At 46.0% G+C, this 25,557-nt stretch overlaps 11 protein-coding genes across 11 annotated transcripts; 7 read left to right on the top strand and 4 right to left on the bottom strand.

Annotated features, from left to right (window-relative positions):
* Window positions 1–424: 424 nt before the first annotated feature.
* Window positions 425–1,121, top strand: C8R40DRAFT_1167583 (uncharacterized protein; the record flags this gene model as incomplete). The annotated part of the gene is made up of 3 exons (XM_046231042.1): window positions 425–835; window positions 894–959; window positions 1,014–1,121. 3 exons carry the CDS (start codon window positions 425–427, stop codon window positions 1,119–1,121), a joined length of 585 nt encoding a protein of 194 aa, XP_046089271.1.
* Window positions 1,122–1,534: 413 nt separating this feature from the next.
* Window positions 1,535–3,979, top strand: C8R40DRAFT_1159212 (Alpha/Beta hydrolase protein; the record flags this gene model as incomplete). Its single annotated transcript, XM_046229851.1, has 11 exons — window positions 1,535–1,948; window positions 2,006–2,026; window positions 2,095–2,412; window positions 2,453–2,534; window positions 2,591–2,665; window positions 2,732–2,976; window positions 3,051–3,172; window positions 3,235–3,294; window positions 3,361–3,446; window positions 3,591–3,616; window positions 3,680–3,979. The coding sequence occupies 11 exons, from the start codon at window positions 1,535–1,537 to the stop codon at window positions 3,977–3,979; spliced, it is 1,749 nt and encodes a 582-aa protein (XP_046089270.1).
* A 158-nt stretch (window positions 3,980–4,137) lies between these two features.
* Window positions 4,138–4,816, top strand: C8R40DRAFT_1159211 (cyclophilin; the record flags this gene model as incomplete). Its single annotated transcript, XM_046229850.1, has 4 exons — window positions 4,138–4,152; window positions 4,237–4,468; window positions 4,526–4,660; window positions 4,710–4,816. 4 exons carry the CDS (start codon window positions 4,138–4,140, stop codon window positions 4,814–4,816), a joined length of 489 nt encoding a protein of 162 aa, XP_046089269.1.
* Window positions 4,706–7,167, bottom strand: C8R40DRAFT_1221877 (Arabinanase/levansucrase/invertase; the record flags this gene model as incomplete). The annotated part of the gene is made up of 13 exons (XM_046233270.1): window positions 4,706–5,216; window positions 5,278–5,436; window positions 5,502–5,594; window positions 5,651–5,728; window positions 5,770–5,817; window positions 5,878–6,152; window positions 6,198–6,243; window positions 6,296–6,368; window positions 6,406–6,438; window positions 6,491–6,546; window positions 6,607–6,748; window positions 6,799–6,942; window positions 6,994–7,167. 13 exons carry the CDS (start codon window positions 7,165–7,167, stop codon window positions 5,173–5,175), a joined length of 1,365 nt encoding a protein of 454 aa, XP_046089268.1. The 3' UTR covers window positions 4,706–5,172.
* Window positions 7,168–8,830: 1,663 nt separating this feature from the next.
* C8R40DRAFT_1038753 (uncharacterized protein) lies at window positions 8,831–10,055 on the top strand (the record flags this gene model as incomplete). The annotated part of the gene is made up of 6 exons (XM_046223774.1): window positions 8,831–8,927; window positions 8,981–9,078; window positions 9,140–9,194; window positions 9,348–9,489; window positions 9,619–9,661; window positions 9,717–10,055. 6 exons carry the CDS (start codon window positions 8,831–8,833, stop codon window positions 10,053–10,055), a joined length of 774 nt encoding a protein of 257 aa, XP_046089267.1.
* Window positions 10,056–10,092: 37 nt separating this feature from the next.
* Window positions 10,093–11,529, bottom strand: C8R40DRAFT_1167580 (uncharacterized protein; the record flags this gene model as incomplete). The annotated part of the gene is made up of 2 exons (XM_046231041.1): window positions 10,093–10,731; window positions 10,789–11,529. 2 exons carry the CDS (start codon window positions 11,527–11,529, stop codon window positions 10,093–10,095), a joined length of 1,380 nt encoding a protein of 459 aa, XP_046089266.1.
* A 789-nt stretch (window positions 11,530–12,318) lies between these two features.
* Window positions 12,319–16,210, top strand: C8R40DRAFT_1067216 (uncharacterized protein; the record flags this gene model as incomplete). Its single annotated transcript, XM_046225879.1, has 8 exons — window positions 12,319–12,670; window positions 12,721–13,450; window positions 13,508–13,586; window positions 13,641–13,858; window positions 14,036–14,060; window positions 14,221–14,315; window positions 14,371–14,500; window positions 14,555–16,210. 8 exons carry the CDS (start codon window positions 12,319–12,321, stop codon window positions 16,208–16,210), a joined length of 3,285 nt encoding a protein of 1,094 aa, XP_046089265.1.
* A 1,650-nt stretch (window positions 16,211–17,860) lies between these two features.
* Window positions 17,861–18,803, top strand: C8R40DRAFT_1067215 (flavoprotein-like protein; the record flags this gene model as incomplete). The annotated part of the gene is made up of 7 exons (XM_046225878.1): window positions 17,861–17,918; window positions 17,978–18,035; window positions 18,091–18,209; window positions 18,265–18,299; window positions 18,355–18,568; window positions 18,624–18,710; window positions 18,763–18,803. The coding sequence occupies 7 exons, from the start codon at window positions 17,861–17,863 to the stop codon at window positions 18,801–18,803; spliced, it is 612 nt and encodes a 203-aa protein (XP_046089264.1).
* A 576-nt stretch (window positions 18,804–19,379) lies between these two features.
* On the top strand, window positions 19,380–20,385 carry C8R40DRAFT_1091585 (uncharacterized protein). The gene is made up of 5 exons (XM_046227513.1): window positions 19,380–19,682; window positions 19,748–19,761; window positions 19,812–19,848; window positions 19,918–20,008; window positions 20,067–20,385. The coding sequence occupies exons 1-5, from the start codon at window positions 19,608–19,610 to the stop codon at window positions 20,141–20,143; spliced, it is 294 nt and encodes a 97-aa protein (XP_046089263.1). The 5' UTR covers window positions 19,380–19,607; the 3' UTR covers window positions 20,144–20,385.
* C8R40DRAFT_1091582 (Six-hairpin glycosidase-like protein) lies at window positions 20,386–22,151 on the bottom strand. The gene is made up of 2 exons (XM_046227512.1): window positions 21,190–22,151; window positions 20,386–21,133 (listed from the first exon to the last, which is right to left on the bottom strand). Exons 1-2 carry the CDS (start codon window positions 21,744–21,746, stop codon window positions 20,416–20,418), a joined length of 1,275 nt encoding a protein of 424 aa, XP_046089262.1. The 5' UTR covers window positions 21,747–22,151; the 3' UTR covers window positions 20,386–20,415.
* C8R40DRAFT_828004 (fungal-specific transcription factor domain-containing protein) lies at window positions 21,864–25,552 on the bottom strand. The gene is made up of 18 exons (XM_046236354.1): window positions 25,379–25,552; window positions 25,320–25,325; window positions 25,188–25,270; window positions 25,100–25,119; window positions 24,546–25,053; window positions 24,131–24,484; window positions 23,845–24,068; window positions 23,626–23,788; window positions 23,456–23,579; window positions 23,299–23,378; window positions 23,238–23,243; window positions 23,042–23,185; window positions 22,857–22,993; window positions 22,769–22,792; window positions 22,355–22,715; window positions 22,252–22,303; window positions 22,130–22,196; window positions 21,864–22,077 (listed from the first exon to the last, which is right to left on the bottom strand). Exons 1-18 carry the CDS (start codon window positions 25,449–25,451, stop codon window positions 21,981–21,983), a joined length of 2,523 nt encoding a protein of 840 aa, XP_046089261.1. The 5' UTR covers window positions 25,452–25,552; the 3' UTR covers window positions 21,864–21,980.
* Between the last annotated feature and the right edge of the window lie 5 nt (window positions 25,553–25,557).

The following is a 25,557-nucleotide window of genomic DNA, read 5'->3' as shown; positions in this document are numbered from 1 at the left end:
TTCTAACATGATGAAGATCGTGATCCGGCACACCGACGGCATAGCCACTTTTTACGTGACAGTCAGGAAACAGTCCTCTTCTCCGGTCGACCAGCTTCGACTAGGCGCTCTCTTATTGCACATTTTACAGTATCAGCTTTCGCGTCCAAGTTCTTGTCACTGTGCCCTTCACTTGAATAATAGCAAAACTCAATGCCGTTCGTTCAAGTGAAACCCAAGATCTTTCATGATAGGAAAACACACCGTCGGGGGAGCGTCGGATTCTTCAAAACGAGTTATGTACAAGGCAGTGCCAACTGATTTTCCAGAAAATTAACTCTTATAAAACTCCCTCTTTCTTGAAGTTCTGTCCCCTACAATTCTCTTCATCTTCCAGTACCTACTCAGTAATTGTTATACGTCTTCCCAATCACCGTCGTTCACTATGTTCAAACCTGCTGCACTCGCTGTCTTCGCTGCACTCTCCATTCAAAATACATCCTACTCCTCCTCCTCTGGGCCATTTGCCTTGTCGTGGAACAGCACATCTCCCTATGGTCAATCCTCTGGCCTTTTCGCCATGTTCGATGGAACCTACGGATCCGCGATGAATTTTACCAGCGGCACACCCTCTTCCTCTAATCTCACCGCTTCCTACAACGCTACCTCCGGCAAATTGTCGCTGGTCTGCGCTGGAGATGATTATCTAACGGGTTTGGTTGCCGCGTTAGTGTATGAGCCAGAGTTGACTCCTCCGACATATACGCTTCAGTGGGTAGATGACTCTGATGCGACATTGCCTGCGGGATCGAATAAGACAAGTTTGGTCCCCATGGATGGAGGGATTGTATCTACTGTGAGTGTATACCGACCATTTTCTCGACTCGCATGGCTTATTGTTCGGTTACATGTAGCTCGGCAGTGGTATCTTCAAAGAAGTGATTGTGGATGACATTGTTAGTGGACAGAATGTTACTGCTGTATGTGTTCCGTGATCTACAGATTCGCACGAACTCATTGCAATTGTTTCAAAGTTTGCCTGGGTTCAAGAAACCACCGCAGAGAACCAGGATGTCCAAGCTCATATTGTCATCGCAGATGGGAGCAATGTTACTTGCGAGGCATCGACCTCTTCTTGTTAAGTTCTTTCCTGCTCTGCATACGCCCTACTACCCTCGGCGATGGACGCATGTTTAGAAAAAAACATTATGACTTTCTTTTACCAAATGCACACATGTTCACCAAGTATCGCTCCTTTCTATTTATGTATGCAATACTTGCATTGATCCTACTTAATAGCAATAAATTATGTTATGCGAACTCGAAGACTCTGTCAGAAGGACAAGTTGGAGTGAGCTCGATCGTCATCTGGTTCATCCAGCTGGCGCTGTGTATATAGCTACTTCTTCCCTTTCCCCAAAGCATGCTCGCGGCCCGTTGCAGGTATCACCTGGACGGTCATTTCCATGAATACAGCGCGTCTCGTATATGAAGGATTCTCGCTACTTTCTCTAGATGAAGTTTGAGTACTTCTTCAAAATTTCCTTTGACCTAAATGCACTTATCGAGCCTCATCTTCCTACTCCCCGTCCTTAAAGTATCAGAAGTAGCAGCTGTAGCAGCTCCTACCCCTCCCACTTCGTCTTTAGGTCCCGTCGTCGACTTGGGGTACGCTGCATACGCTGGAAACAGCACCTCTCCTTCCGGGATCCTCAATTCCAACGTAACTTTCTTCGGCGGTATACCCTACGCCGAACCGCCACTTGGGGATCTTCGATGGAGGGCACCGAAGATGTTAGATGAAAATATTGTGGCTGGTACAGTCACAGATGCAAGAAACTGGGGTCCGCCGTGTATTCAAACCCCGGCTATGGTGGGTATAGGATCAGAGGATTGCTTGACGTTGAATATCTGGAAACCAACGAATCCGTCTGCCGAAGATAAACTCCCCGTGGCGGTTTATATTCATGTATGTGTTTAATTCTGGATGGTTGGATGCAATCCTGATCATTGTTCAACGGTACAGGGAGGAGGTTTCTATGCTGGTGTACGTTTCTATATCATCATCCGCCTTGTTATCAGCTAATCACCGTAAATCGTACCCGAAATCTATAGTCTCCTCAAGGTTTCCCCCTCTACGACTGGGTATCTCAACATCCAACAGGTCTCATCGGCGCATCTATCACCTACCGACTTGGGATGCTTGGCTTTTTCGCAGGACCTGACATCGACGGTGCATCCGACAACATCGATTTGAACGTCGGCCTTCTTGATCAGCGAGCGGGTTTAGAGTGGCTGAAGAGACATGTTAGCCAGTTCGGTGGGGATCCGGAGGATATGACGATCATCGGTGAGAGCGCTGGGGGTGCAAGTATAGTTATGCAGGTCACGGCGTATGGAGGTACGCTGCCATTGTTACTTTTGAATACACCGGTCGAGTTCAGGTTAATTTTGATCTTGAGCAGGAACGAAGCCTGTTCCCTTCGAACGTGTCGTCGCAGAATCGATTGGTTTCGGACCTACCATGACCAATGCTCAGATCGAGGAATATACTAGTACGTGCGGCTCTGCATGTTGAGTCACCTTAATTTTCTAACAGTATCTTTTTCAGACGCTTCTGCCAGTTTTGTTGGCTGCCCGACATCTGGGAATGAGATGTTTGCATGCATGCGAAATGCATCCGTAGGCAAGTACACATCCTTCTTCTCCATAATTCGATGCGTACGCTGAAAGAGTGCATTCTCACCCATAGGCGCAATCGTTGGCGCCATCAACTCCATCCCAGCAGGCAAATTTGCTCCAGTCGTTGAAGGACCAGGCGGATTCATGCCTGACCTTCCTTCCCGGTTGATTCATTCAGGTAATTTCAGCACTGTGGAGTCTGTTATCGCAGGTCATTGCACTGGGGACGGGAAAACCTTTGCCGGAGGCTCTCCTGACCAATTTGTAACCGATGAGAATATAAAGGATATTGTGTTTTCCAGGTGGCCAGGAGTTGTAAGTTCCTTTCGCAATGCCATCTACGTCTCGGGTGTGCGAGGACTGAATCGTTCTCATATTTACTCTCAAAGTCCAACGAGACACAAGATCTGGCATTGGCGATGTATCCAGCTCCGAACACAACAGATCCAGAAATCACTTCAGAGTGGGACCGTGCTTGGTTGATGGCAGGCGAAATTATTTTTACATGCATGTAGGTCCGAGTCTTTTTGTAAATTTGAGTCTGAATATTGACTCGCTAAACCACGTTTACAGGGATTGGCTTTTGGCGGAAGCCACGCTGAATCGCAGTGTCGAGTCTGTGTTCTCTTACGCGTAAGTCTTCGGTAGTTCTATGTAAAGGTCGAGAATGCCTTGATTGAGCTGTTTACTTCCTTCCAGGTGGAATGCCCCAGACACTGTACTATTTGACGCTAAACCCTACTTAGGCGCAATGCATACCTCGGATTTGTATTTCTTGTTCGATGGTAAGTAACTTTCCTCACCCTTCTTGTATGCCCAGCTTGCTGTCACTAATCGTTGGATGGGCAGGTACCAAGTGAGTGTTATGGGCTGAGGAAACGAAATACGACTCTTATTGTGCTTTGCTTGCAGCACTCTTGACAACGCAGGAAATTCTTTCACAGCCTTCAATGAAGTTCGTACATATCCATATCTCATACTCTGATTGTATAGAATGACATTAACCTTGTATTTTTAGAGTGAATCAGCATTGTCAAGGGAGGCCATCGCATATTGGACCTCATTTTCCCAATCTGGAGATCCTTCGTTGTCGAAGTTGTCTACTTCACCTGCATGGGAGGTTTTCGCACCTTTGGGGAATGTCTCGAACACGTTCAGCGACCTTGACAGCATCAATGCGACAAGGCAAAGACTTCTCATCGCACGGGGAAACGATATCGCCATCACAGCATCTCAGATGCAGTTTATATCGAGTGCGGAAAGAGAAAGGTGTATGTTCTGGATGAGCGAAGGTGTGACAAATCAGACGCGGGTGTAGGCTAAGGCAGTTAGCTCAGAATTGATGTGATTTGGATGTAATGATGTAGTAGGTTGTTTGCACGTGACTCCATCGATTATCTCTCGGTATCTGCCGGTTCTTTTATTGCTCCAAGTTGCCTCCGAATTACTCTCACTCTTCAACCACCATCTATAATCATGGCCAACTGCTACGTGAGTTAAAACTACCCTTCTTCACATCCTTTTTCCTATGCGCGGATTTCTTTCGCAATCGCGCTAACGATGACCTCGTTATAGTTCGATATTTCGATTGCCAACAAACCAGCCGGTCGTATTGTTTTTAAGCTGTACGACGACGTCGTTCCGAAAACCACTCACAACTTCCGTGAGCTCTGCCTTAAAGAACAAGGTCAAGGTTACACTGGCTCAAAATTCCACCGCATCATCCCCAACTTCATGCTCCAGGGTGGTGACTTCACTAGAGGTGACGGCACTGGCGGTAGGTCCATCTATGGAGAAAAGTTCGCAGGTATGTTCCCTCGCTTACCGTCTTTCCGCATATATACTCAGAATGCATCTTTTTAAGACGAAAACTTTACGAAGAAACACACCAAGCCTGGCCTGCTCTCCATGGCTAATGCTGGAAAGAATACCAACGGATCTCAGTTTTTCATTACCACTGTCGTTACTTCTTGGCTAGATGGTGCTCATGTCGTCTTCGGTCTGTGCTTTTTTTTCCTTTCTTGCCAATATTGACTAAAACTACGTAGGCGAGGTCGTTGAGGGAATGGACTTAGTTAAGCAGATCGAAGCATTGGGCTCTCCATCTGGAAAGCCGAGTGCTTCCGTTGCCATCGCTGCGAGTGGAACTGTGTAAGCTGTAGGTTGTCAAGTAAAGAAAGGGAAAGAAGATAACATTATCATAACTTGTGTTTAACGGCCCGCATTGAAATTCATTGCCTTGTACTGTTATCGATCGTGTTTGTGGTCCCAAAAATCTTGAGCTTGACAAGCGATTGCGCTGCGATGTCATGAACGTTTGTTGCTGTTCAGCCATTTTATTCCCTACATGTAGCAACCATAATGATAGCAACGAACAATCGCCTTATTCCACCTTTTTCATTACTGCAAACGTTACCCAAAGATACCCTTGAATTTAGATATATGAGGTGTACGGCCACATTCTTACTCGTCTGGAGTCTTGTCACTAATATAACAATATCGAAATACGATTCAATCATCCACGACTTCAATTCCTTCCAGATGAGCCACAAAGTCTTTCAATGTTCGTCAGTATGAATAATACGCCTAAAGGAATGTGAAACAATCAATCCTCACCAGAATTTTCTGCATGAGCGTGGCATCCAAATGTAAGTACATTGTTGTTGCCCTTCTTGAGTGTCAGGTTGATAGGGACCGTCGCAAACTTTCCTGCACGAGAGTTTTTGTCGGCGATCTTGATTTTTTCGCCATTCAGCCAGACATAAGCATCGCCGGCTGCAGAAAAACAGACATCAGACCTGTTCATAATACTCTGCTACATAGATTAAGGACAGTCTTACCAGTGGGGTCGCTGACTGTGTAGTGGATGGAAACCCATTGGGGCTCACCCGTGCCTTCAATGTTGTGAATTGTAACATTGCTCTGAGAGTCGACTGGAACGTCTCAAGATATCAGATCGAAGACAGTAACAGATAATGCGACGGCGTACTGTTGTGTACAGAACGCTCGCACGCTACGCAGGAATCTTCGACTACGAGGTATCTGCTTGAGACTAAATCGTTGAAAGCTGAATAGAAGTCTGCTTACAACCCCGGCGCATTATTAGACCGTCCGCAGCATTGTATCGCTTTCCAGTTGTTGACGTAGTAATAACACCTGAGAGGGAGTAAAAATTAATCAAGATCAAACGAAGTACAAGCTGTCACTTCAAGTTACCGGTGCTAACATCGACCTTCCAAAATGCGTAATCTTCCAGTGTGATCGTATGAGCGCTGTCGTCAACGGATATGGGAAGCCATTCATAATTGCTGGCGGCAGTCCCTTCAGAATCCCAAGCGTCACCCATGTATATGTACGTCGTTTGCTGGCTTCCAGAAATCTTGAGCTCAAAAGTGTTCTGAGAGTCGTAGGTGTTGGAAGACGAAGGGGCGATTCCGCTGGGTCCGTTCCAAGGACCAGCAATGTTGGTCGACCACCAGAATTGGTTGGCGCTACAGGATGTATTAGTTCCGAAATGTCATCGAGGAAAAACTGACTTTGCGGTATAGCCTGTCTTCGTGGACATGACTAGATAGTAGATTCCTGTTGGGGTCGAGGTTGGAATTTGGATGGGCAAAGATTGTATGGCCCTCACCTCCAGTGGATTTCATCAAACCAGGGGCCTCGTACGCGCCCTCTGTCAGATATATCAGATTCCCATTATCAACCTTCAAAAGCTTATAGTCACAAACCAAGATCAGTAACACGGGTGCCAATGGACACTGATGATCCTCCATTCTTGGAAAAAGGATGAACGATAAGGGACTGTGATATCAGAAAACATCCTTACAATCTCGTTGATTTGCAAGTTGTTAGAGTCTGCGCTAGTGAGGATGTAGGCTTCACCTAAGTATGAACAAAGATTGAGATTGTGTGCAAAATTTAGACTAGACACAGATGGCGCACCGGTGGTGTCAACGAAGATTCCTTCATCACTGTAGGTTCGTGCGTCGGGAGGAAGACTGAATGCCGAGCCATAGACGGAGTAGCCAGTGTTTATCGAAGACGATTCCAGCGCTTGGACCAATCTGTTGACCTGGCCCCAGATCTAACCAGGATGTGAGCTCAACACCCGAGCGAATGAAGGAAGAACATCACATAAAATTTACCGCCGGAAGTAAACAACTTAGGCCTATACATGAACTCTACAGCCGTGCTAGCGGGACCTTGAAATGTCCAGTTGAGAAGATCCGTCGAGGAGTAGATGTTGGGAACCTCGTTGCTCGCATAGGCAGACCCAACCTATTTGTAGATGAGGAGTGATTCTTCAGAAGAGTCAGCTTTTTCCCCTACCCAGTAGAAGGTAGTTCCCTCCTGCAAGATCTGTCCGCCGTGGGCATCAATTTTGTTACCAGATGTGTCGGTCCAGACAGCACCGGGGACAATCCAAGAAGCACCTAGTACGGCAGGCGCAAGAAGTATCGAGACACACAGGGCTCGAAAGTTAGCTCTGAGTTGACCGAGCATATTGATGGAGGAATTTTCAGTGAAATTCAGGTATTCTAGTCCTCCCGCTCTCTTTATATCGTCGTCTCCTTGACCACCTCATGACTGTGATATTTTCGCAGAAAGAACACAACAAGAACTTGTGGAAGGTTTTGCGGACAAATGAAGTTTTTCGGACGCATGGTTTAGGCGTCAGCTGGCTAATTGGACGATGTAATGATAATTATCGGAAAAATATTATTGTCAGGGCGGATGTGATTCTTTGCGTCCCTTCCAGAGCGTCGAATCCACGGGTATATCCTCCTTCAACGAGTGGAACGAAAAAGGTCCGCTGCGATATTTAGTGAGATATATCTTGGTATATATCCAGTATATACCCAACGCACCGTGATAATGATAGGATTCGGCGGATTCCTCCATATCATATGTACGATATGGCGAAACTGGCACGGTATCTTTACCAGTCGGACTGCTCGCTAGCCTCGACGCCCTACGTCTTCATGCCAGCTTTATAACTCAACCCAACAGCGAGGCAACCGGTTATAGTGCGAAGATCAGAGGTATAGTACTTGCTTGAGAAGGATTGAGCAGGAATTGATGATGAAAAGTCGGAGTCGATTGAAAGGAGAGACTGAAAGAGTACTTTAAGCAGAGTACTATAAGCAGAGGGCCAGGCTCAGCACGGAGGAAAGTCGCGTTACTCGGGTGTACTCGAGAGCTAGTCGTTTTTCCTCCTCTCCTGTGAGAATCTATGTCCGAATTGTGGGTAATAGGAATGACCTGAAGGTAAAATGCCTTATTCAAGGGAATTTGGAGACAATGAGGACCAGATGAAGACCAGATGAAGACCAGATGAGGACTACCGAGGGAGAGTAAACGCTTAATTATGACCGGCGTTTGTATGTTCGACACATCTCTTCACAAGCCAGCCAACATCTACCAACATGCCATGATGATGAATCACTTGGAATTACTTTGATTTTCCAAATAATCTGTTGCGCGCTGATCCTCGCTGATCCTGCGAAGTTCTCCAGGGTTCTCCATATCATAGGGTAATAAATTGTTGATCGCATCTGTGATGTTCAAGGGGCTCATGTTTTCCACTTATTTTCTCCAATCACTTTTTCTTTCTTTCCTTCCACCACGGGCACTACTAACCTCTACTTTCTCTTTCCGGCTTTCGATGATTGACGACTCCGATGACCCAAGGTCCATAGCATCTCAACTGTACTTCCTCGTTTTCCTCAAAGGCCATATCAGTCAACTCACCTTTGTACTTTCAGACTGCTACACAGCTACTTCCACATGCTAGCCATCTGTGAGCGTCGTTCCAAGTTCTGTTCAATTTTTGAAAGCGAGTCCTGACTCTGATCAGCCATTTTGTATTGGGACCATGCCTTGACATTGAGTAAGAGTCAACTTGCTTGCAAATTGTCGATCTCCGACAATTTCACCTTATGGTGTAGAATATGAAGTCCATTATCTATGGATAGGCCCGAAAACATGGAGTTCTTACTGGTTCTTTTTGAATCGGTATTTTGCGTTCTTCGCAAATATCACGGTAACTGTTTTCGAGTTCTACAATTTACCTCCGCAAGTAAGTTCCGTGATTGCAGAAACTTGTTAGTTCTCAATGTTGATCATGATATGTATACGCAGAGGTTTGTTTGGCCCGGTATTTGATATGTACAGTAACAGAATTTTATGGCCTACTTCCAGATGTAAGAGCTTTGGAATGTATCGACAATTGGTGCTTTTTATTCAACAAGTTATCGTCTGTGGTATGTGTCCTACGTCATACCGAGCATTACCTCTAGCCACTGATGACAAGCAGTACTTCTAACGATGCGAATCTATGCGTTATATGGGCGTAATGTCAAGATCCTAGGTTATATGCTTGGAAGCGCAACGATACTTGCCATAGTGGCTGCAGTAGGTCTTCTTGGGGTCTCTTATCACTATGCCAATGATTGCCATCTACTTTTATTTACAGTGGTCCCTATTCGGGCAAAAAAGTACTACAGCCACCTCTGGGTGTCATATTGGCAGTGATTTCACCACGTAGGGCACTTAGGGCACTTTCTTTAGCGTGAAATATGACTGATCAAAATTATCCTTTGCTTCAAAAGTTCCGTACGTGAGTAAAGGCGTGTTAATTGGGGCTAACAGAGCCTTGCATTGACAATAATATTCTTGCTTAGACTTGGCCACTGCTTGGGAGGCACTGTTTTGTTATGATACGATACTCTTTGGATTCACGTTATATCAGACTTACAAGTCCCGACATACCATGGGAATGTCACTGCACATTCCACTGGTATCTCTGATGCTTCGCGACGGTAAGTCTCCTCAACTACCTGGCTGAATATACTAAACATATTATATATTCAATAGGCGCTGTGTATTTTGCGTGAGTATCTATTAGCTACCAGCTTCCGATATCCAGCCGATATCCTGACTCGAATGTCTCAGCGTTATGGCCCTCGCAAACTTGTCAAACATATTAACCTTCTATGTACGCACCGCTTCCTGCTCGAGGAATTCCAATTTTCGATTGAAATTGTTCTCAGCTCGCAGGCGTAAGTTATCATGCAGTACGACTTCAAAGTTTGATCAAACTTCTGATGATCTACGTACTGCAGCCATTTTTGCGAGGGAGCCTATCAACTTTCGCAAGCTGCATGTCCGTGACCATGATGTCTCGTCTGATGTTAAATCTTCATAGTTCTGCAAGGATAGGCATTTTTTCAACTCTGCCTACGTTCCATCGTGGAGATGATTCCACTCTTCCGACGAATACCGACAGTTTCGAATTGGATACCTTGAGAACAGAGGACTTACTTTCTCGGCGGACCACAAGATATATGACAAACGATCTTACTCGATTAGAATCACCACCTATGTTATGACCTTCGTTCGTATCATATAATCTACGTGTCTACTGGTTCAAAAAGCAATATTGGAGCGCCCTTGGTATCCAGAATCCGAGTCATCCTCCATATCGAAATCCTCCTCATCGTCTGACCCAGAACTACCTTTGCCGGCACTGGTATCAGAGTCCGCCGCTTTCTCGTTACGTGTCTCCCCACCCCAATTTCCCCAGCGAGCCGTATTTGCAACATCATAATTGTGCTGATTGTAGCTCCGCCATTCGCTCTTCCAGTGCGGGATGGATTTCACCCATACCACGTTTTGAGACTGCTCCGTGTCGTATTTTCCAGCAAAGTCAAATTCTCCCATCCAGTGCATATGACCTTTGATTCGTCCGTCACCAAGGAACACGATATAGCCTTTGTTGTCTTTCCCGAATGATGATTCACCCTCTCCGGACTCCTCTCCTCGCCATAAGAATTCGACTTTGAAGCCAGCAGGAAACGATTCCGGTAGCGGGGACGACGTCGAGCGGAGTATGCCACTGATCCCTCCAAAATCGAACTTCCCCCACAAATGAGAGGATTTCATTGACTTGCAGATTTTGAGCGTGAAGAGCTCGTCTGGGAGGAATTGGCTCCACTGTTCTGACATGAAAGGAATCGCGACATCGAAACGGCCTCGGAATTCTCGATCCCTCAGATTGTTGATGGACTATATATTTCATTGAGATTAACACTTGTTACACTCACGAATGACAAACATACGTACTTTTAGTGCACTCTTGCCTTTGTTCGCCTTCTGCGTGGTTTTCTGAGATCTAGAAATTTGGAGCTCGACGGCGTCTCTCAGCTCTGGGACATCTTTGACAACTTTGGCTACAATCTTGCGCAAGTCGCCTTCAGGCATCACTTTGATTGCATCTCTGAGAGCTTTATCTGAGAGTCTCTTGACCATCGCACCACTATCGTCAGTTCCTGCCACTTTCGTCTCCGAAATCTCTTTGAGCTGCTTCATCAGCGCCGCATTCTTTCGAGACCTTTCTTCTTGCTCCTTTCGGACCCTCTCTCTCTCCAGAAGCCGCCGCTCCTCGTAAAGTCGTCCTGCCTCTAAATTAGCTTTATCGTACTCTTCTTTTAGCTCTTTCTCGACGAGCAAGATACTTTCCGGTACTTTGAGTTGATGATCCGCATCGAAAGCCTGTAAAAGATGCTTTTTGGCCGCTTCTTTGGTTTTATATTGTTTAAGGCCATAATGAATGAGCTGGGCGCAGTAAAAGGCACCGGAACGATCTCTGTGGGGAGAGGGTTGACGCTTGGCGACCTTTCCAGCTTTGGTGAGAACTGGCCCACTGGGTGGAGTGTAGGTTAGGAGACTATACAGAGACCCACTACTTTCACGAGTGAAGCGTTCTTTGCTAAAGCCACCGCTACCGGGAACTTCTACATAGAAGTCTGAGCCATAGAAGAAGTTTCCTCGAGTGACCGGAGAGGCAAACTGGCGAGTGGACATCATCTGGGTACTATGTAACAGTTAGAACTTGAATTTGAGCTTAGGGGTGTAAGTAATGAATATTGAATACTCACGCACATGTGACCGTGTAACCGTCATAACTGATGGAGAGGCTTTTACACTGGACTACCTATATAGTATTGTACATTGTATGTCACGGTAAGGTATACACGCTGGTACACGACCATACCCGTACGGTCAGCGTACGGTCTCGTCTGTCAATCTATGTGTCTCATAAGGAGAAAAGTGACCCATGCGGTGCACGTTGAGCAGCTCAGTGTGTCGCGTTGCTCCGTTCATGCAGTGATGGAAAGTGTAGGCGCCTAATTTGTCGAACCAACTTGAAGCAGTTGCACATACATAGGATATAACTCGAGCCAGTCCAAAATAAACAATCATCCAAATCTCTTCAACGTTCGTTTTCGCCATGGCACCTCTTCTCGGACGTCTCGGGAATTAAAATTTCCTTTTTAGAACATTATCGCGGACCGAATAACCGACTCGAGAAGCAAAGAAAATTGTCCCAAAATCGAACGGACACGATCGAATTGCTTATTTTGTTTTGTTGACGTTCCAGTGGATTTAAGACAGAAGACAACCAGTTTGAACAATCCCTTCTTCTTCCTGTCCTACCATCATCACCCCCGCCAAATTCATCGTTAACCTTAAGATTTAACACTAATTGATATCCATAACGTGTACCATTGGTACTTGTACGCAATCCACGCTTACATCTCTCGCCAGCTATTTCGCTTTTTTCGTTCCGGCTTTGCATCGCTATCTTGTAAAATGTCCGCGCCTCCTTCCCCAGCATTGGCCGACCGACTTCACGATACATCGTGTCATTCTCGTCAAACTTCTCATCAGTCTTCAGCTGATTCCACAGCTTCAATCCAGTCTCTGCACCTCGCCTCAGTACCGCTATCTGCCTTTTCTACTTCGCGTGTACCTGTCTCGCCGCCTTCTTCTCATTTAGCGACTTCGCCTCACCCCAGCTCCGATGCGACATCGTATCGCGTTTACCGACACGATCCAAACACGGTGGACGGTTCCGATGGCTCTGCTCTCGGAACCGGCGAGGTGGTGGGCCTTATGAGGACCATTAACCTGACCAGCAGTCCCACAACCTCTATCATTCCAGGTATGCTTTCTTTCGAGTAGCATTTTCTTATCGCTCATGTTCGGACTTAGAACGCGACCTGGAGGAAGGCGAGATTCTCGCGTCCCCGGCGAGTCCTAAGTCACCCGTTGGTAGAGCTCCACGTCAACGTGAAGAATCGTTTGGAGGTGCCCTACCTTCTTCCCCAGAGGTATTGCCTTCGGCCGCCTCGGGTCGACTTGTTGCTAGCCTTGCGCCTATACCTTCAAGTGGCGCCACTAGCTCGGCCGTCATCAACGCTCTTTCCAGTTTGCCTACTTCTAGCACACTCTCAAGCATCCTTAGCTCCTCTTCCTTCCACACTGCCTCTTCCTCTAGCTCGATTCCAACGTCAATTTCAAACTCAGGTTCAGCAAATAACTTGTCAATGTGCAATTCTGACTCGCAAGATTTCAACAACGAGACAAAATTCACCGCCCAGGTTAAACCACAACTCACTTCCCGCTCTGGCAATGTCCCTGAGACCGGACCTATTGATCTCGAAGCCCTTGAGAAGGATAGTGCCAACGCGACGCTAACTTTCAATGTCAACCACAGTGCTCCTGCGCATATACCCAGCTCTGACAGTGACCATGGTACTAGCAGATCATACGATGCTGCTGATGACCAGCAGAAATCACCGAACGTGTACATCAATGGCTTGCCGTCTCATTTCCCTGAAGAGCAGCTTTTCGAACTCGCAGCTCCCTTTGGTGAGATTCGAAGTGTGCGGAGTTTCACTAGACATGTCGGAGAGAAGGAAAGTGGTTACGGTTTTGTGCTGTAGGTTTCTCGTTTGAAATCAGACCCGCAGCGCCTTTCTTATGGCCCTTGGTATAGATTCGAAACTGTGGAAGCAGCTGAAAAATGCATCCAATCCCTTCGTCGTTTTAGAAATCTCCACCCAACGTTTTCAAAGGTAGAAAATCCCACCTTCTTAGTAATATTGACTAAATCTGCTCTCTTTCACCAGCAATCTCATAAAATACCCGGCTTGCCATATACACAATCATCCTTGCAGAGTGGGTGGACGCACGAAAACGATAACGGCCCAAGCCTCGCTCATGGCACTGGTGTGTGTTCTTCCGCTGCTGGTGGCGGGACCGGCATGAATCAAACCGGCGAGATTTCCTTCAAGACCAAAATGGAACATTTGCAGGATCCGAATAGCACAAATCTGTACATTGAAGGGTGCGCCGTTTCTTTTCTCTTGCTTACTCCCGTTCTTCTTGTGCATCCCTTTGATGAAACGTAAATCCTCATCGTCTTTCTAAGCCTCTTTCCTGTCAACAAAATTTGTCCCCTTGAAAAGCCATATTCTCTTCGTCCTTCCAGGCACTGACTGACCTTTCTCGTGACATCTTTTAGGCTTCCTTTAAGCATTGATGAACCAGTGAGCAAATTATCTTTCATAGCTTCCACTGCTTCCGATCGCAGCGTCCCATCGATCGTCGCCCGTTCCTTTTTTCGTTTACACTTTTTCACTTGCTATTTGTCATCTTCGCGACAGCCAAACTGACCTTCCTTCTCTATTCTTCATTTGCCTACTTTAGTCATTAGTTGCCCTCGTATCGCCCCATCGCATCAAGAGCAGCCGATTCTTTCAAACTAGATTGAGTAACCCTCCGAGAATCATTGCCTTCGTCAGGTTCGTGTTTTTCCTAAATCGCGTCACTATATGTACATTGCTAAAATTGTACTAGATTGGAAACTAGACATGGAGCTGAAGAAGTTGTTGAACGTTTACATGGACGAATGGTCCGTGGATGGAACGATCCCGGTAGCCGAATTTCGGTTCGATTTGCAGACACCAGCGAACAGCGAGAATTAAGGGTATGTAATTCCTGAAAATGCGTTCTGACCTCGCTGATATTTCTCTGATCAAAGCGTTCAGAACGTGTCATACGCGAAGACGACTCTGCTTCTCCTGCTAGACTCACCATTGCACAAGCAGCCTTGCTCAACCTTCGTGGCCGCGACCAGCTTCGTAACCAACAGCAGACTGGCGTTGACGCTCCTCTCATTGGAGCCAGCCGCTTGGTTCATGGATCCGCACCGACTGCAAACCAGGTCTACAACGATTTTTCGTCCAACGCCCACGACCTTTCTGCTGCTGCTGCAGGAGCATACCGGGGCTCCGCCAGTGACTTGACATCTGCAGCTCAGCTACTTGCAGGACTCAACAATGGTCCCCGTCGTGGAGTCAACCTTTCGCCTTACCACCAAACATCTCCTCTTCCGAATGTTCTGGGTCAGACCAACCAAGATCTGACTCCTGCTATGGCGGCTCTTCTTGACTCTCTACGCGGTAATGGGGCTCCTTGGACTGGTCATGATGATCGTTATACTGCTCCGCAACGCCAACCTCATACATTTCGCAACGCCCATAGCGCCCATTCCGTTCTTGGAGATGTTGATCTCAATCTCACTTTCACACCCGAGTATCAAAGCCGTGTCGGAGGCGGCGTAGCGCAAACCCGAAGCGGTTATACTCCTGCTGAAGAGCTCATTCTCAACGCACATGCACAAAGGCGCAAGAGTGTCCACATCGGAGGCGACGAACCTTCTTACCACCAACATGGTCAACACGTGGACGATGCGGGCTTCAATGTTGGTGTTCGTGGTTACCGCACGCAAGCATCTACCATGTCAATACAGCAACAACCGTCATCCTATTACCTTTCTTCAGGAAACTTGCCTGTCGTAGTCGAATCAGATGGGGATCAAGAGGCTGAGCATCCGCCTCAGTCAACAAGGTATCCTCAATCTCAGCTCAATGGGAGGTCCCGTCAGGTTCGCAACTCTGGCCCACGCGAGCGCGATATTCACAACAACTTCCTTAGCAATAATCATAATCAACAGGCTCATGTCCGTTCGACCACACTCCCACCTTCGTCTACGCCGTCGACGGCTGCACCTCGCCACTATCAGCACAACAGCATGAGTGTATTGAAATCGAGAAATATCACCAACGACATCATGCGTACAACTTCGTCTCAATTGCAAACAACATCGTCCAATCAGCCTCAGGCGCATTCAAAACACAGATCCATGAACTCTATCAGCAGCAGCATTCTTAATAACAGCAAGATTCACGATGACAACATTCATAACAATACCCACTTATACTCTGACGCCAGTGATATTCGTATTCCAGACGGAGGCTCATCATACACGGATATGACCTCTGCTCATCAACAGCAGCATCATTATCGCCATAATTATCCTACTAAAACCGCTGGCGACCAGGACCCTCCGTTTGGTAACAACAATTTGGACTCGAAGAAAAACACATTCGACGATGGGTCGTACGGAGTAACCACACATTCTTATACTCGAAATCCTGAAACTTATGATGTCCCTCAAACCTCCCCTCCACTCGTCTCGCCCGCTTTAACTTATTCCTCGAGAGGGTCTGGTGCGACACTTAGTCCCTCTACGCCTTATGTTGGGTCATTTACCTCATCTACGGGTCATGAAACTGGCGGGGAATACCAATCTGCGCAGAGGGTAGAAACAGAGGTAGGAGTTGGGGAAAGATAATGATTCACCGCAAGCATTTCGATTTTCCCTCTTTTGAAATTTGTTTGTCCTCAGTTTTTCCGCTTTCTTGAAATTCCTCACGCAACCCTCTTCCCTCAATGAACACTGTTCGCGTCTGTTAATCCCGTGTATGTTATTAGCTTTGACAGTCTTTTGCAAGAAGTCCTTTATCCAGTTTTCAACCCTACCTAATCACAGCTAGTTTGTCGCACTCGCTTCCATTATCGATACGCCCTTTTTTGTGATCTCCATCGTTCGCGTTTCCCGCCCACCTTGGCCAGCTCTCAAGCTTAATTGCCGTACTATACACAGACTCGCTCTTGTAACCATTGTATTTCCTCGTGTACGTAGTATCCAATAATGGCGTCGAATGAGCAGTATATTCTCTTGGATCTCGAATACCTGTTTGGTGATGGTCAATGTACTAGATATATTCACAACGTTCGTCGATCCCTAGTAGTCTCAACAAGGTAATAGCTAGTTGCCTTCATACTGAAATATGCAAATTTTTCTCTTGAATTTGCTATGCTTCCTTGGGAATGCTGACCACATTATCGGTGTATGGATACGTCCATTGTTTGGCTGTGGATTTCCTCCTCTACAACTGAGAGATCTATGGGTGTACGCAGTAGGTCGACAGTGGTAAACATAGATGTTATAGTTCCACAGCTACAGATTTCGATGTGCATAATACTTCAAGCTTCTGGAAGAAAATCTCGACCGAGGATTCTGTAAAGGCATCCCGCCTGCAAAGTCAGCCAAGCATTCTACCATACACGGTAGAGATGTCCTTTCATCGAATTATTGAGACATTCCTCAGCGATTTCGGGATCAAACGCATTCGATATATAGTAAGTGCTTTCCACAGAGAGTTCATTTCCAAGGAACTGGGCGGGTCTTCTGAAGGCCTGAGGGCCCATGTGCATGAGGATTTCTGTCTACATATAGCAGGTGGTACTTATAAGTGATTCATGAGAAGAAATTTGATTTACCGTTCTTGTCATCAGGCTTCTTGATGATGTACCCGGCGCTATACATAGCACAGAGACCGATGTTACAACAAATGAAAAAAAGCTCGCGCTGAGCTGAGCTGGAGCTGACCGGCGCCCAAAAAACTGCGATTTCAAAGATGGAGTTGTAATACATGGATCCAGTACGTGAGCATTATTTGATCTAGTCCCTAATCGCAACTCGGATTGACCAAAGACAAAATCCTGCTAGCGTGATGAGGGTTTTAGATGACAGAGAATACGGAATGAAATTTCCTTTTTCGGACGGATACTCTCACCGGAACTCACGCTGATACAGTCAAAAACCGGGCGTACCACCGCAAACCCTTTACCTCCTTCTATATTCTGTCGGAATGTGTTCTATAAAGAAGCTCCGTTCATGATCTTTGCATTGATCCCAACGGGCTGCTGTCGCTTGTCCCCATAAATACTGCAAACAGGAGATTTAACTTACTCACAAAACTGGAATTTCGTCATGTGTTTTACAAAGCGTCAAAGGAATAATTTCGATGATCAAGATAACAAGGTTTCAAAAAATGGTATAAAAAGGGCAACGGACGAAAACAAGTCAAATCCGCCTCCCACTTCTGAACCAGAACCGACACCAACCGATTTTACTGCACCTTCTACCAGTACCACAATGTCTTCGCCCAAAATTGCAATCGTTATCTACTCTATGTACGGCCACATCGCCAAATGTAAATTGCTCTTTCGAATCGTCTTTTGTGCACCTACTTACTAACTTCGTGCTCGACAGTGGCCGAGTCTGTGAAGAGTGGTGTTGAGGCCGCTGGAGGCAAAGTTACCATTTTCCAGTCCGTCCAAATTTTACTCTGTCCGTAATCAACGTGACTGAATACCCGACGTTAGAATCCCAGAAACTCTTCCCCAAGAGGTCCTCACCAAGATGTATGCACCCGCCAAACCAGATTATCCTCTCATCGACGCGGATAAGCTTACCGAGTTCGACGCGTTCCTTTTCGGTATCCGTGAGTGGCAATACAGTGTCTTTTTGTATATTTTTCCAACGATCCATTCTACCAGCCACTCGGTACGGAAACTTCCCTGCTCAGTGGAAGGTTAGTCTCAGCATTCCTCACTCGCGAGGTCGACTCTTATCTATGTTCTATCAAGGTTTTCTGGGACACTACGGGTGGTCTCTGGGGTAAAGGTGCCCTTGCTGGCAAATATGTCAGTGTGTTTTTCTCTACGGCTTCGCTCGGTGGAGGCCAAGAATCCACGGCTATGAACGCTATGTCGACGTTCGTTCATCATGGAATGATCTTTGTCCCTCTCGGATACTCTGTGGCTTTTCCGCAAATGACAAGTCTCTCGGAAATCCGTGGTGGTGTGTGGCTTCGCTTCTGATTCTCGAACGCGCGGCTCACACTTGTCTTCCTTAGGATCCGCATGGGGAGCCGGAACCGTCGCTGGTGCTCAAGGAGAACGTCAACCCTCTGCGCTTGAGCTCGAGATTGCAAACATCCAAGGTACTTTGATATTATAGTCTTGTTTACTCAGCTCATCGAATACTTTATACAGGAAAACATTTCTACCAGACCGTATCAAAAGTGAAGTTCTAATTCAGGTGTGAATAAGCGTTTTCGAAGTATTAAAGATCAAGGACGTCCGTAATTTAGAATGTTCTGTGCCTATATCCTCTACTATCACGTTTGAATCATATCATATGGCCTCATCAGTGTCGATGTGAGGGCTAGGGCAATATCGGGACAACTGTCATTCATGATTCCACCTGATTCCACTCAAAAGCTTCACCGGTGATCGCATACGCCCGCCGTCTTGTGGTAGCGCGAATGTCAAAAAGGTCCGAAGAGGCATTCTGCAGTGAATCATTATTCTCTATGTAATGGTATCCTATCTTCATCGGAAGATGCTAGGCCCTTACTTTGAGTACGAACAGGCGGAGATTTGGTCTGTACAAGAAGGTCCAGCAAGAGAGAGCGCAGTCAAGTTGGCTGCAATCTCTTTTCCAGCATTGTGTTTTAACCAATACTGCACGTCTAAGAGGCACTGAAAGCCAGTAAGTATGTAAGAGTTTCTGGCTTAATTCGTGGTGAGGCAGGTCAAAGCTGTCGATATCAACTGTTCTAGCGGAGCTTGAATGTTCAATAGCAAGTCATATGGGGATATTACCCCACATTCTCATCTTCAACTGGTCTCGAGACACGGTTTGGTCATGGGTCTGGAGACTCTCGGCTCTCTCCGGGTCCTAAATTCCCAGCAATAAAACACGAAGCGGGTGTATCCTGACGATTACACCTTTCTTTCTGATCCCCACAACCTAGTTGCGGAACCAGAACACTCGTCTCTTCGCTCGTCCTTCAAGCCCAGACTCTTTACGCAACCTTCATACTTCTTTGTTGACAATGGCCGAAGTCGAGTCCTCTCCCGCTACGATTGAGATCAACGACGCCCTGTTCTGTCAGCATTATAAGGAAGTTGTGAGTACTAGTACTCATCGTCGACAGTTGTAATTAGCTCTCTTACCATCGGTGTATCTATCTAGTGCGCCATTTGCGGGTATGATAGGATGTTTATTTCTGTAGTCAGACCTGATAATCAGAATTTAGGTACGACGGACGAGAGGAGAATGATGCATTTTTTGGGGTGAGCCATCCTATTCTGTTGTTAGCTTTTCGCATGTATAGTACTGAATGTGCCGTGTTCTATGTGCAGTTTGACCCAATAGACCGCGAGGGCATCGAAGCTCCCTCTGCTACCATCAACAAGGACGGTGACTACCAGTGTAAGAAGCACGCACTCACTGGTAAGTCTTCTTATCATTGATGACAAGCATAACTCTGAACGCAGTTATCATGTTTCAGCCTGCAACCAATGTTACGGTTGGAAGAAACAAATTACTCGTTTGCGTACCCAAGCGAAAAAGGCAGGGAAGAAGTAGATTTACACTACATTATCAACGGTACGGAACTTGTATGACTGCTGAAGAAACTTTGCTGTGAAATGTACATTATCAAAATGATGAAATTGTGTTGAGCCCGCATAATAGCGGCATATCATGGATCTCCTCATCCTAGTCTCACGTTCTAATTCCCAAGGCCGTCAAACTTGATAGTCCAGCCTCTCTGCACTACTTTGAATCTGCGTAAACTTACGTTTTTTAGTACAGTAATTTGAAATGAAAACGACGATTTCAAGGTTAAAAGTAGATTCTCAACAAATTTCTGCAATCTTACAATCCCGCCAAGCTGCATACATCAGAACTACAAAATTCTGCCCTTCTGGACTTCCCGCAGTGTATTGCGTCGTATCGCTCCAGTTGAGGGGATTGACAGCAGGACTAGCTGTTCCATTGGCTGTAATATGCTCTGCCAACGTCTTCCGTAACTCATCAGCCCAGTCTATGTATGTCCTGTCTGAACCATCGGCGTAGAAAATATCGGGTCGCAAAACGACAACTCGATATGAAACGCTCGCCAATAACGCTGTTCCGGAAGTTTCTCCAAAACCATGCCCGTCTCCTGACACATCGTCGAGGTAGTTTCTCAACAATCCATTAAGCGCTAGGGTTATATCCTTTCCCCTTATTGCACCATCCAAAATTTCCTTGATCCATTGCGTAAGTTCCGAAACTGCGTCGTCCTTCCATGTAAGTGTGATATGAGAAGGAGCTTTCAAGACTGTGGCAAGGACTCGAGTCATACCGGCCGCTGCCCAGGCATTCCCTGTAGACCAGACGCCCGTGTCCTGGTTAACGGGCCCGATGATGTGCTCCCATAATCCTTTGTACGATGTCGCTGACGAGACATTCTTTTGGAGAATTTGTCGGTATAGCCCGCACTGCTCCACAGTCTGTTGAAGCAGCAATGGATTAGATGTCTCCACAGCATAATATGCGAGAAATGGAGGTGCCATGTATACGAAATCGGCCCTAAAGGTTTGAACAAGTGTCAAGCTGGATATGTCGATAAACCCAGAAAACCTTACCAAAGTTCTGCGTACTCGACACGGTGACTTATCGCTCCGTTCCAGAACCTTGGAGCCCCCATCAGTAAGTATTCTGCTTCCCTTTCTGCTGCATCTCTCAACGTCTCATTGCCAGCTATCTTTCCCAGTAGGACCGCACTAACGCCTAAGCTTGCGGGATCTCCCACTGCACCATCTCCATCAGCAAGAACGTTTGCGCCTGTTCCAAAAACGATTTTTGCCTGAGCATAAACCAAAGATGGAACTGACATTGCAACCAGTGGATCTCGAGAAAGCGAAGCCGCAGCTTGGAATGGTTCAGGACCAAATATGCTCAACGATGGATTCCACAATTCGAGCAAGGCTTCGGACGCTGTTCCAAACTCCCATGAATGGCTAGGAAGAGAGATAGCTAGACCAGCAACAGATTGTATATCGAAGCCAGGATCAAATGCAAATGGATCAATTGGATCTACTGGGGAGTTCGCCAAAGTCACCCTGGGTTTCAACACAGTTGTAGCAGTTACAAGAAGGTTAACCAACGCTGAAACCAGACCGATCGCGACGATGCTCATCATCTCCGTGAGGACTGATGCACTGATGGATTGTTATTTTATGAAGGGGGACAAGAACAAGCTTCTTCACCGCTGGAAATCATTTAAAAAGAACACAAAACATCTTGCCAGCGTGATTAGAAGCGAGAGAAGTATCCTGAAAACGTGAATTATGACACTGACACCTGCCACTACTGAATGTTATTATTAAGCTAAGTATTTTTTTTGTCCCGACTTTCCAATCGTTGTCGATCAAGGCTAGCGCTCTTCTGTGAACATAGGAAAATCAGCAGTGGACTGCAAGAGATCATCGACGTTCTGCATAAATAGTGACCAATCTTCATCAGATTCATTCCTATAACGTTTCATGAATATGAATAATCAAAATAAGAAATGGAAAAATTTACCGAAGATCTTCATGGATGTCATTGCTTTGAACAAAGGCACTGGGGCCCCATGATGAGACAAACGATCCTACGAGATAGATCAGTCATGCAGCAAAAACAATTTTTAATGCAGGTCAGCATACCAGGGTGAGATTGGTCTCCCGAAGCAGAGTCAGGATCAATGTCCTTGTTTTTCTTTCCGAAACTCAGTTGTAGTGAAATGCCAAAGGATAATTTATGACTTACACTATATTCTGGGAATGTAGACACTGTGCTTAGAATTCCGGAATTCGGATGTGGAGAAAACATGATCGAGTCAGAGGAATACAGTGGGAGTAGCCCAAGTTCAGTAGTGTAGAACGGAAGAGAAGATCGAGAGATTGGAGTGTGCTGCAAAGTTCTTTCATGACTTCGATCGGCTGGTTGTTGGGCAAAATTTATCATGCTCATAGCATGCGAGCTTGCATTGGAATGTTCAGCTGGCTTAGGCAGAAAAGAAGAGCTGGGCTTCGGATCCCAATCACGAGCTATGTGTGTTGAGGAATCTGACTCCAGGGGGACATCATGATTCAGGTGTCCGACCGAGATGATTGCATTAAGGATATCACTGCTGACTGCAATCAGTTATCGTCTTGCAGCACACTACAATACGCATCTTACATCATTCGACCGGCTCCCTGATATCTGCAGCAAAGAAACAAAATACGAAATGGTGATTAAATCATTCAACCTCGGAGCATTTCATTACCTTTGTTCAAACGGCCTGATGATTTTGAAACACTTGTGTACATCGAACATCTCAGTTCCAGTACTCAGCGGCGCGTTTAATTTCTTTCCTCTCCAGAAATTTATGAGAAGCACAATGGCTGCACTGAACACTGAAGGCTGATATTTTGGAAGTTAAAATTGAATCTACATGCAAAATCAACATACCAGAGTAACAGGAGTTGGATGGGTGATGTTGCATGCTTCTGCTATATTGATACATGACCGCGCCGCATTTACACAAATTGTAAGTGAAGGAAACCCATTTAAGATGGTCTCTCGGCCAGGACCAGGTATGAATTTTTTGTGAACCTGATTTAGCCTGATGGGTGCTTTTCTGAAACTCGTTATAAGTGATATGCACCTGAATCTACATGGCGTATGAGGAAGGACTAGTAGATGATGCCAGACAACAACCACAATACCTGCAGCCAGTAGTATGAGGTGTAAAGCATAGCACTCTGTGTAAATAGGATGGCGTTGCTTCGTTTGGGATCCCATTTGACTGTACCATGTCAGTATCAATAGAATAAAGAATGAAGCTAAGCAGTTGAACTGGTGATATGAGAAATTAAACCAAACCTTGGTCAGGAATAGAGCCCACCCATGCGTTCAGAGCGGAGTCAAGTTCCATCACAGCCTTCTGGCTCAATGAAATTCCATCGATTCCCGAAATTTTTGACTCATCCAATTTCTTGATGGGATACTAAGCATTGTTAGGAGGAGTCTTGGAAGCATGGTTCAATTCTCACTATTAGTTTGTTGACAAGGCCTGCTATATTCATCAATTTTATGAAGTGAATCCAATAAGATGTTTGAGAGGGCTTGTCGGGAGGCTGAACAAACATATCTGATGCAATAGCTGTGGCGTTCCAAAATTCTTGGTCACAATCTACTGGCAGCTCAACATCAAAGCTGAAGCCACGTTTCTGATGAGAGTACTAAGGGGATGCGAACAGAAACACACGTACTCGTCGGTAGTCGTGACGCGAGGCCGTCCTAAAAACAAACTTGCACATGTGTCATAGGCTATGATTGCCCAAAATGCTCGGATGCAAGATTCTCTTTCAATTGTTCTAGCCTGGTCTGGTCGTTTCCGATGCATGCCCATAGCTTGCGCAAGACGCATTGCAATTCCTAGTATGATCCAACTGGACTCTGAGATCGCTGAAATTTGCAGGTACGTGACCATCAGCTAATATATCATTCTGTCCCTTTAGCGACAGGAATATTTTTTCGAATGAGTTCTACACGCACAACACAGACTTGCAAATTATACACCCTTGGAGCCTCTATGAAAGAAGATGTGTCGATTGATATTTGACTATACCAACGCCACCCCAGCGAATGGTCCGAGTCTGTCCCTTCAGGCATGTTCCTGGGATCCCTACTGCATCTTGAGGCTACGGCGCACACCGCCAAAACAACTTGTCCAAACCCGATGTCGGAGAAATGCAATCCTTCAGCGACTGATGTTTCAAATGTCGAACGATGCAATAACGGAAGATAAGGCTCGAAGTACACAAAATAATCGTTGATTAGATCATGCAGTAGCTCATTATCTGGGAATGTAAGCTTCCGACCGACTTTATTCTGAATATCTTGTTGCCACTGCATATGAATGCTGCATTTGGCATACCTATGTTGAATATGAGAGAAGAATATGACGCACTGGATATATAGCCCAGTATCCTTGTCTTCTGATGTTCCGATATGTCATTGTGTTCTGTCTGTACCCTGTTGCCTCTTGCTTGTAATCCAAGAGAGTTTTTACTAGTTGGAAATTGCTGGACATCCCAAAATGGCGAGAATGTTGTTGACCGAGCGTGAGTTCTTCTAGCCTCTTGAAGATCGTATTTGCATCAGGATCTTCTTCTACATGCGATGGGCAGTCATTTGGATATGGATTGGTGTGGGCGTCATGAGTAGGCGAACTCGCGAGCGATGGAGTCAGGGAAAGAGATGAAGGAGCAACGGATGTAGTATCCACTATTACAGATGACCGTTGGTCTCGAAGGCTCAATTCCTTTTGTAAAAAGTAGGTATAACGGGAGATATCAATAATCAGAGCGCGAATACTGTCCGGATCTTTGGGTATTGGGTAAGTCTCTGGCTCTGCCAATATACAGGAGACGAAAGATTGAGCAACTTCGAAGTTTTTTTCGATTCCGTTCTTTGGACTGAAGAAATGAGTTGAGATTAGGGTCAGCTCGGATGAGTGCTCACATAGGCTTCGGGCCTCGTTTCTGATTGAATAGTATGAGGCATTGTCACCACTCGGAGAGAGAAGGTAGAAAATCGTTGTTGATATTACCTTTTTCATGTGGTTGTGTGTGCAATCTGCGCCGGCATTCAGGCATCCGGAGCATATATTGTCGGGCATTATTCCGCTATCACCTGAAGTAAGAATGAGCTGGATAACCTCTCGAATATACGGAGGGCTTACAGCGGACTGAAGACTCGGGTCAGAAAACGCATAGAAATCTGATCAAAACAAAGCACCACCTTTCTTTTGCCGGCAGCGAAGACATGCATTATGTATCCGTCTCTTCTTTGTTTCGGAATGATTCGTATTCATGTAGATAGATAGATAGTAAAGTGTACTTTCTAGTAGTGTTGGAACAAGAACAACAAATTGACTCTACGATAACATATTCACGTGACAGCGCGTGCCGCGGTGCCGA

Source organism: Lentinula edodes, assembly GCF_021015755.1.
Source record: "Lentinula edodes strain Le(Bin) 0899 ss11 chromosome Unknown C8R40scaffold_7, whole genome shotgun sequence".
Lineage (NCBI taxonomy): Eukaryota > Fungi > Basidiomycota > Agaricomycetes > Agaricales > Omphalotaceae > Lentinula > Lentinula edodes.
Note: the sequence above shows the minus strand (reverse complement) of the source record. Positions and strands in the feature narration are given on the sequence as shown.